At 43.5% G+C, this 10,995-nt stretch overlaps 1 protein-coding gene across 2 annotated transcripts in view; it reads right to left on the bottom strand.

Annotated features, from left to right (window-relative positions):
• Positions 1 to 10,995, bottom strand: part of lingo3b (leucine rich repeat and Ig domain containing 3b) — a 34,045-nt gene that overhangs the window by 8,039 nt on the left and 15,011 nt on the right. The window contains exons 2-3 of one of the 2 annotated variants that reach the window (XM_010744232.3): positions 1,309 to 1,916; positions 62 to 805 (exon numbers count right to left, since the gene is read on the bottom strand). In XM_010744232.3, the coding sequence (XP_010742534.2) occupies positions 62 to 805; positions 1,309 to 1,863 (1,299 nt within the window). In that variant the 5' untranslated portion in view covers positions 1,864 to 1,916. The remainder of the gene's footprint in view (positions 1 to 61; positions 806 to 1,308; positions 1,917 to 10,995) is intronic. The other variant, XM_019262279.2, reaches the window with a different exon arrangement.

Raw genomic sequence — 10,995 nt, 5'->3', positions numbered from 1 at the left:
TAATACTTTTTGTGCTTCTAGAAGCAATTTTATTAAACCTAAATATAATAATCTTCATTACCTGCTGCATCTTACGGTTGCGTATCTTAGGTTTCTGGCATGTAAAGTGATCGAAGAGTGCAGAATCGGTGAAGGCGCTGAGGCTGACCCCTTGCACCTCCACCGGCCCCGCACACACCGGCACTCTGCCGTCAAAGTTGAGGGTCTTGCGTCTTTGCAGGATCCACAACAGACGGCAGTCACACATCAGGGGGTTCCCATCCACTCTGAGGGTCTCCAGACTGTTGACAGAGTGGAAGGAGCCCTCTTCCAAAGTCTGCAGGTCATTGGAGGAGAAGTTGAGGACCCGGATCTGTCGGAGGCCTCCAAGGGCATGGAGCTCCACTGTCATCAACCCTGTGCTTACCATGATGAGCTCCTTCAGCCTCAGCAGGTCCTTGAAGGCCCAGGGCTCAAGTGTGGTGATGGGATTGTAGGACAGGTTGAGGTGGGTGAGGTGCACCAGATTCTTGAAGGAAGCAGAAGGGACAGAGGTGATGTTGGTGTTAGTGATTGAAAGCCAGTGGAGGTCCAGGCCCTGGAAACTAAGAGGGGAGATGTACTCCAGGTATGGCCAGTGATCGATGTCTAGACCCCGCAGATTGGAGAGCTTGCGGAAGTTTTGGTCCTCCAGGGCAATGATGCTAAGGTGATGGAGGCGAAGGGTGACCAGGCTGCGAAGGTAAGACAGCGTCTGGCCAGAGATGGACGTCAGGTTGCAGCGCTCTATTGTGAGATCTTCAAGTCCCAGCAGCCCTGAGAATGCCTGGAAATCAGGAAGGCAAATTTTATTTGACATATGCACGATGGAAAGCAGTGAATGTAAATACATGTTTTGTACATTGTTTCTCTAATTCTAGGAGCTTGTGGGGTGGTCGTGTTGGTAGATGGATGGTTACATTTGGACCGAGTCAGGCTGGCTGTTTCCCTCTGTAAAAACAAGGTACTAAGCTAAGCTAACTACCCTATGGCTCCAACTTCATAATTAATGTGCAGACATCAAAGTGGTCTATTCTCTCATCTCAGCTCTTGGCAAGAAAGCAAATCAGCCTGTTTCCTAAAGCGTTGAACAACATATTTCTGAGCCAAACCAGGCGCTGCTACAGGCACTATGGCTGGCAGATAGCTGCTTGGCACTACCATCTATTTAAAACCACCAGAATATATTCCTGTACTATCAGTATGAAAGTGTGCTCCTCTGGGATCTAATTTCCATCCAGTTTTTCATTAGTAACAGCTGTGATACACTCAAGATGCTGGAGAGCTTACCTTGTGGGATATATAAACCAGGTCGTTGTCTCCAACCTCCAAATGTTTCAGACTCCTCAGATCCTGGAAGGTGTAGTCCAATAAAATCACCATCTTGTTCTCACTCAGGTCCAGGCTGGTCAGATTCCCCAGCTTGGCAAAGGCCCCCATGGGCACTAGCTTCAGCTGGTTCCCCCGTAACTTCAGCACTTTAAGACTCTGGAGGGTGGCGAAGGCATTGGGCTCCAGTGTGGCGATGAGGTTCTCACTGAGGTCCACTTCCTCAAGCCGTGGATATGGTGCCAGGTCACCTGCTTGCACCCAGCGAAGCCGGTTCTTGCTGAGGTCCAGAAGCTGTGTCTCTGTGGGGATGCCCTCTGGGATATTAGTGAGCCGCCGCCGTTGGCACGACACTGACCTCAGCTGAGCCGAGCACTCGCACCGTGGCGGACAGGCCTGGCTACTTCCTGGTAGCGTCATTGTTATTATGGCAACCAGAGAAGCACCCAGGACCCATCGCCACACCCTCGGCCATGGCACTAAGGCACGCCCACCAGGGCCAGGAGAGTCAATCATGGCCCTGGTCCTCTGACTCCTCGCCTGTCAGGCAGGGTCAGTGCACCATACACCTGCAAGATGACACAGAGGGAAGACAGGAACAAGACAGAAGCAAAGAGAGAGAAGGAAGCAGAGAAAATATGATAAGAATGAATAATGACACTATACCAGAGAATCTACCATCTATCATCTCCTGAGCTCATAAAAATTACATCCACACGGCTGTAAATTATCTATGCTTCCTGCAGTTTAAGGATTATAATATGAAAAGCTGAAGATATTTGAGACATATCATTAAAATACAACCGACGAGACCCCATTACAGGAACATGGATCGGCGTAAGATATTTAAGATAATTTGTCTTTTTACTAATTCATCTCTGTCTTCAGATGGGGAGCTGCGACATGTGAGGGAGCTTCTTCCTTCAGCTGAATTCATGCATGTTGCATCTCCTCAGCTCTACCTCACAGCACTGAGACCGTCTGCTCCATTTCTCAAACACAATGAATTTATTATCACCATGCATAAACACAGACTGGGCTCCTCGGCAATCACGCCATACCTTCAAGCCATTGCACGACGGGCCCATGAAATGTGAGGTGTTTGAATCACTGTGTGCGCAAGTCATATCCTGTGTTTGATCAGGTATGTGCTGATGCATGTACGCGTAGGATGTGGCATTTCTCTGCGTATGAATTAAAAATCGCTTTTGGTCCTTCTTGCACAAAGATGAGATGAATCATTTGTACTTTAACATTCCTTCAGGCAACCTGTCATCTCTCCCACACAATGTTTTCAACTCAGGGACAGTCAAAGAGCACCTGGCGCTAGATCTGGAACACAACTCGGTGTCCATCTAGTTAGAGGGAAGCAGTATGAACACTTATACTTGAGAAAAATGCTGCTAAACTCTAAAGAGTCTGGAAAAAGGAACTTTTTTTTTTATCTCATGCTCACCAGAAATGCCAGATGTTACCCCTTGACTATTAGCTTGGTTGTTTGTTTTTCAGATGAAGTGTAAATGAGAGAGAATATATCATCATCACCAGGGAGTATCATGTTAAAATGCACTCTGATGCTGGCAGTGGAGAGAGGCAGAGCCAAACAGATTAATAATATATGGGTTGGTTTGTGCTTTAATGGGCAATGTTCAGAGGGCGAGTCACACAGTTAAAAAAAAGCCAAAACTTGACAGTTTCTCTCTTTGCTGTTGGCTTTGCCTCCAGTCTCTTTCTAGAAAGCTGGATTCAGAAAACAGCTGCTTGAACGCCTTATCATTTAAACATGACGGCGTCAATCAAATATGATGGAATGCAATGTAAGCTAAATTTAAATAATGGCAGACACACATTTTGCACACATGAACACTCACATATTTTCATACATGATCACACACACAAACTGCAGTAAAACCCCCCAGAGATTGTGTCTCATCCACTAAGCCTCAGGATGGGTAAGTCCCACAAAACAGGCCTTTAAAACACTCCGTTTACAGATCCCATATCTGATGGATCTGGTTTAAATCTGGCACAATATTTCCTTTTTGCTTGGAGACAAAACGCTGGCACAGGCAGGCTGCTGTGCAGACTGATGCACAAACTGACCCAGTTCTCAGCAGCAACTCAGCCTCGCACTGTCAACCAGCAGCAGCTCACCATGACCACAACAACAGAGAAGCAAACCTTAGTGTCTCTGCGGGATAGAGCCCAGGAGAGTAACTGCTAAGCAAACATGAGTATACAGATGTTCTGAAATAACAAACTATTTATAGGAAGAAAAAAAAAATCTGTAACTGGCGAGATAATTTTTGTGGCACTGACATGATGATCTTCGTGCACCTTTTTCTAAATGTTTTCTGTGAGTCAGTCCACTACTTTGGTCCAGACTGAAATATCTTGAGTCGTGATTCCCAGAGGAACCTAATAACTTTGAGGATCACTATCGGTAGGTCAATCACTTATTCAGTGAAGTATCTCAAGATCTACAGGATGGATAGACACAAAATTTTGCAGAGACATTCAGATGATGACTCTTACTGACTTTACTGATAACCAGATTTGTCCTCTAACGTCACAATGAAGTTAATATTCAGAGTGAAATATCCCTGCAACTATCAGATAAATTGTGGTACAGACATTGATGGTCCTCTGACCCCGAAACCGCACTGGACACGTCTCTGACGCGTCACATACAATAATATTGTGAGCATGCTCGCATCCTGGCTTTAGCGTGCTTAAGCTACATGTGCTTAAGAGTGTATATTGTGTCTGCCTGTGCACTTCTACTCGGCTCTTAGGCAGTCTGATGTATGTAACCTGTCTTCACACCGCGCCTCTGAGAGTCATCCTACGGGTCAGTGGCGGAGTTGCAGCATGAATCAATGAGCTGACATCGTGGAGGCAGACAAGGTCCTCACTGTTGGACTCAAGGACAGGCAGGGATCCTTAAAACACACAGACACACACTTCATCAAACACAAAGACCCACAGGAGTCTGTGCATTATCCAGTGAGCAGGCAAATAAATATACACATTTACTCTCACTCTCAAGTGAAATACCGAGGATCGCTGTACTAATGCTGCAGCAGGTGTTTTTATCAGCAGCTTGTGTCCTGTAGATCTAACCACTTCCATATTCTGCTTCAACATTAAAGAGCGCAGGGTCAGTCAGTCGTACAGCTTGTTCCTGCACCTGGACAGCCAGCGCACATAAAATCACACCAGGAGTCCCCAGATCCACACTACAAAATAAATTAACATTTGCCAGATGTTAAGGCGACATCAGTGGCAAAATCAACAACTATCTAGACATTGAGGACGGCAGAGTGCCGCAGGCCAGCTGTCCAGAGAAAGATAGTGAGGGACAAAGAAAAGAAGGAAAGGAAAATCAGCCCAGGAGCTAAAAATAACATAACATTTTAGATACTGACCTAATGAGCAGATGTTGAGGAACAACATCCCTGTCCAATCACACCTGCACAGGCAGAGCACTGATGACCATGGCCAGATGTCTCTACTACTGTTTCAGGGCCGTCTGATTAAAAACACAGTGTTGCCAAAAAAAAAAAAATATATATATATGTGGAGAAAAAATAAGGCTGCAGTCATTGTCTGGTGTGTATTTGTGTGGCAGTGTGTCTGACTGTAAATAGGTCATCCATGTTGACTGGTAGCTTTAATAGACCTTTATATTTGGCTAGCAGAGCGTGGATCTCCACATCCATAGGATCCCTTTGCTGTCACACACACACACACACACACACACACACACACTCAATAAAAACCTCTCAAATAGACACAACTTAGCATCAGTGATGTAGGAGCAGTCGAGCAGTCAGCAGGTTATTAGAGAAAGCTTTTTACATTTTATTGTTGCAAACAAACCGAGGTGCAAACCTGACACATTTTCCCTTTTACAGGAAAGCTGACAGTTCGTACTTTCCATTTTTGAGTAGCTATAAGTCCAACATTAAATCTGTGCTTAGTCACTATGTTTTAAGACCGAGTCAAGTGTGGAGTTCAGCTCAGCAGCTCTCCGGTACAGCTGCATTGAACAGATGGAGAGAAGCAAAATGTAAACATCAGGAGGGAAGATGGCTGTACTCAGAGCAGAGATTTATGATTTCATTAACTCGCTATTTGGCCACATTAATCTACAAGAAATATTAACTCTTCTTACTGAAAGAAAGTCAATTTGTGTCTCTTCTAAACAAAGTTTAAGTCTCAAAGGATTCACAGTGCCCACATTGTAATAACAAAAACACCAACGCCCAAACTTTGAGTCACGATGTTAACAAAGGAAAAACTGTCATCACAACATAATTAGACGGAACAGAAAGGGAAGAAGGCCCTGGGTGGAGGCTCACAGAGCAGGATCCCCACAGTGACGAGGCGTACAATGCCTGCAGTGGGAACACAAAGATAAATTATGAATATAAAACTGGAACATTTCTGTGAATGAATTAACAGAATACAAACACTCGGTCAACATCCATAAAGTCACGATCGTTTGTCCACATCATGGCCCTCATTGTTACGACACACAGTGACAGGCGATAATGTGACCATAAACCACAGCTCGCAAAGACAAACTGCTCGGTGTGAAGGACACTGCAGTTGTTTCGAGTTTGCAAAGAGAGACGATACTCATGACGACGCTCTGTGACATGCAATCCTACAGTAGCTTCGTCCTCTTCCTCTAAGAAGTCTGAGTCACTGAGGCTAAGACTGTGAACTGATTGAGACTGACAAGCTGCCTGGTTTGACCTTTAGCTGATTAAAGCCAAAAAACGCGAACCTTTGACTTCACTTGTGCAGCAGTGCTTCACTGGTATATCTAATATTCAAACAACCGTTTCTCACAACATCACTTATCCTGAAGTCTCATTAAATGAATGAATTATATCATTACATCACGCACACTTTCACACAGTCACTGCGTGCGTGTTCTCTAAATAGACAGCTGCTGAGCTGAGGATGCAGGGTAACATATCTAGACTGTCAGTCTCAATCCTCTCATAAACTCCTGACAACTTGAGTCTGCAGCAGAGACTCACACACACACACACACCTAACCAAACACACACTCCATCATCCCTTTGGGAAGCATCACCCCGTTGCTGATGACTGTCTCCTCGTACAGGGGATGATATTTCACGAAACGAGAGACACTTTCTGACTCACGCAGCCTCCTACTGTACCGTATCGCCTCTAACCAGGTGATCCCCCAAAAATACTTCACAGATCCTTGTGATTTCTCTGAGCGGATCTATGTCATCTGTGGCATCTTCCCAGAGAAGCGAGACACCACCAGTGGTGAGAGTTAGTTTAGCTAAAAGTGGCACAAGATAAGAAAGCTGCAGCCTCAGTTCTCTAACTGCATCAAAGTCAGCCAAAATCAGATTGAAGTGAACATCAGCAGAGGATGCACGGTGCATCAAGAACAACGCCTGACAGCCACAGAGGAGCAACAGCACAACAAATAAAAGCTAAAACAAGCTCAGATAAAACCTCACAAGACAAATAAAAACTATGTGCTGCTGCTCATTAGTGGAAGAAGAATCTCTTCAAGTCCTCAGATGACTTCCTCAACAAACATCACATCCCTAAAAACAATTTGCTTTCATCATACTGAAAATAATTTTAAGGCTGGAGTGACTGTTTGTTGAACACACACACACACTATAAAAGTCTCTGCATTCAGACAGGAGCTGTCTGGATTGGTGTGTGGGCAGGAGGTAGACAACGCTAAGTGGATTAGAAGAGAGATGAACCCAAAAGGTCGTTTCATTCATGTGTGTGTGTGTGTGTGTGTGTGTGTGTGTGTGTGTGTGTTCATGTTTTCACTTTGAACTTCACCAACACTGAGAACTCAGTGAGGGGCGCTGGGCACAGCAGGGAGTCTCACTGGCAAAATCCCATGACACTGATAGCTTTGGTCTGTATCAGTTTCACTCAGTGCAGCAGAAGTTACTCAAAGTGATTAGTCACAAGCAGCTAATCCATAAAACATTTGATCACTGAATATGCACTCAACTATACAGAGTCTGTTACAACAACACTAAAGAAATGGTGAAAGCGATTGTCAGCTCTATCCAGGGTTTCTGCAGGGTTCAGGGTTAGGTTCAGAGACCTAATGTACGAGTGTATGATACAAAACCAGAAGTGATATTATATCTTATGTATGAATATATTCTCTCAGTACCTCCGAGCACTATATGACACTCCTAATGATGGTATTAATTAATTTTTTGTGAAATTTAATGTGACCTTGTCCAGGATAAGTGGTATAAATGAATGAATGAATCTTAATCAGTTCTTGCCTCTTATGAGATGATGAACAAAAATGTTATATTATCATGTGTTGTATCATGTTATCATGATACACACACACACACACACACACACACCACATTGGTGATGTCTCACTGTTATCACGTGGAATGTAAGATCTCACCCGTAGGTTTCTGAAGAGCTATTTTGAAGCTCAAAATCCAAGGCTCTGGCTGTCACCATGGTAGTCCGGCCTCCTGCAAATCTAAACATTGGCAAGGACGTGGATCCATCTATCTATAAAATTGTACACCCTGTTTGTAGTTTGTGTTTTCTCTGCAGTAAACAGTTTATTCGTAAACAGTCATGTCATGAATATTAACACAAACACTGTATAAGTAGCCTGTCTCGGATGAGCTTTGCATTGTTGGTCCACCTTCACCTCGCTGTAATATTAAGGTCAGTGGATCTGGTCACAGGTAAATGACACTTTACATGTGCTAAGGAATGTGAAATACTGAAAACTATATGACAATTAATGGAAATGAAAAGTCAATACTTGTAAACAAGAACCACATTTAAGAACAATTTGAATCAGTTAAGAGACAGAGGAGTTTAACTTATCGGTGTCAAATGTCTTTGAGCTGTTGACTGTTTCACTCTGTTGTTTTCCGTTTCGAATGAACACTCAGTTGGTATCAAGATCAAGAAGTTCTCCCTGTTCCTGTATTGTACTACTGCGGCGAAGATGTTGCTTCAGTTGTGTGGCTAAGAACATGCATATTGAGGAAGATACAATATTTTTACTACACTTCTTTGATGTCTTCTGTTAGTTTGCTCCTCGCTTGATTTTGCTCCCACTCAATACTGGCTTTGTTGTTTTCTTCTCTGTTATAATGAGCAACAGCGCTGTGCAGTCCAGAACATCAAATCTATGACATGTGTGTGTGTGTGTGCATGTTTCAGTGCTCTGAAGTGATTCTATCTGTATATCCATTTTTCTGCTGTAATTATTTTCTCTTTGCTCGCTTCAAACAACATCAGTCAGAGAAACTCTGTGAATGCTTCGCCAACCCATCCACCTGTGGAAACAACGGAGCATCTCTTTTGTTCTTCCTGTCTAGTCAGTCAGATTACAGTAATAAATGACAACTGTCAGAAATGAAAATCGATAGAACGTATTCCCAATCACAAAACTTGTTCTCAGGGTCTCACAGCATTGGTATTTAAACTTTTATATAAAATCTGCTGGGCATGTAAACCTCTACACGCTCTGTCTTCCTTCCTCTGTCTTCGTTTACTTTGTTTTTCATTCTGGGTGTAATCTGACAGCTGAAGAGAGTCCTGTGCTTGACAGTCGTGATAAATATACACAGAGGGATGGCGGGATTTAAGGGAAAAGCAAAACACTGCACCATCCAATAAATCATTTCAAACGCTGTCTATTCTCTTCAAAAGTGGAACAAACCTCTATAAATTTATCTGCAACCCTGTTGTGTTCCTATGTGATTCCACCTGTGACTACCTTGTATTACTGACCCTTACAGAACAAAATTCTAACATGCCGATCTTTAGCAGTTATGTTTTCCAGCAGTGTTAGGATGCCAGCTTTGCTAATTGGTAGTAAATAAGTGGCAAGTGGCAACCTCCTGTGCTGTGAAATGAAGCCAATGCGCAACTGCTAAAAACTGTAATTCCTCGAGCGGCCGCTTGAGATTGGCTCAAGAATATTAAAATGCCCAACTTCACACCAGAACCAAACCTGTTTGCTGATTTTTAGATTAGCCGGAAGGCGAAAGAAGCAGTACAGTTAACATGGTGGCGGCCAGCGCTGCATATTTTCAGATTTAAAACAGCACTTCTGAAACCTGCGGATGACGTCACTCAGGCTCTGTCCATTCTTTATGCTGTGGTATAAAGAATAAAGATTGGTAAATAAAAAATACAGCTGAAGCTATGAGCATGAGTTTTGGGAAGACTAAAATTTCCACTTAGTGATGGTGCTAAAGAACAAGAAACATTTCAGTGAAAGTCACAAATATGAGCCTCATGGTGGTGCTGGAGGAAAAGATCACCAAAATCATGAGGATGCTTCCTCTGGGGAACATGAATGTCTGCACGATGTGTCATAGCAATACATTCAATAGTTGTTAAAACATTTATGTCTGAACCAAAGTCGTGGGAAACCTTAAGTTAAAAAGCTGAAGTTAAACGCCACATTTTCATTAATTATTTGATATATATAGAGTCTCTTATAGTCTCTTTACAGTCGGCTGTAGGTCTGAAGAGGTTAATAGATACTCTGGCCATTAAAACATATATGGAATATTGTGAAAACAAAGAGCATTTCAGTCAGCGCTCACATTTAGTGAACATGGATCCTTTGGTTTTACTCCTGGCACATTTAATTAGCGATAGCTATTCTGATGATTCTCACACCCTGCAGTGTTTTGACCTGCTTTTTTCTGGCTCAAACCTAAGCACACGGCTACACATACTGAGAGCACAGACACATGAAAAGCCAGGCAGGAACACACACAGCATGCTTACACACACACAGGCAGATACATGTAGTGTAGTAAACAAACAACAGAGGGCAGCCCAGGAATCTAGCTTATTAGATAGGTAACCTTCCCTGCAGCCATATGGTCTCCGCTCAGGTGTTAAGTCGACTCACTCAGACTCAGTCGTAATAAACCTGCATACCCTATTTCTACCATGTGACATCACACTTTCCCCTTCTAAAACCTAATGAGGTCATGTGATCTGGAGGTTCAGGGTTAACTCTGTTATCATAAATCTCAGTTGGCAGACGTTAGTGAAATGCCACGGCTAAAAGGGGAACAGGTTGGCTTACATCCCCGCAAAAGTCACCCACACATTATCACTAAATTTAGTTCAAACTCTAAACATATTTTCACTTATGTCACAGGCAGCTCTGACTCACATGCACACTCAAAGCTTGCATACACGGATAAGTCCTGAAGAGTAAATCACAAAAACTTTATTGTCCAACGCAGGACTATGGAAATGTAATAATGGGTCCCTATTTAAGAGATTTACACCTTTGAGCCTTATTCATCTGCACTGAGCAGTTATGGCAGCGTCACCACAAGTCCTGTTATCCATGCAGGACTTTGCCTCATTAGTGAGCAGGTTGCTGCGTCGCCCATTTCCTCACACTGACAGATGTACAAAATCACCTTTTTCTTCTCTCCGAGGAGAGCTGCTGTGATGTACTGAAATGGCATGTGTGATACGGTGCTATACATGCCCCCTAATGTTTTTGAATGATGGAGGAGCTCGCTTTGCAGGCAGATCTGAGGTTTGGGCACACGCCAGCTGGTAGGCAGATATAAGACTTACAAGTCATTAAGT

Source organism: Larimichthys crocea, chromosome XII (genome assembly GCF_000972845.2).
Source record: "Larimichthys crocea isolate SSNF chromosome XII, L_crocea_2.0, whole genome shotgun sequence".
Taxonomy (NCBI): domain Eukaryota; kingdom Metazoa; phylum Chordata; class Actinopteri; family Sciaenidae; genus Larimichthys; species Larimichthys crocea.
Note: the sequence above shows the minus strand (reverse complement) of the source record. Positions and strands in the feature narration are given on the sequence as shown.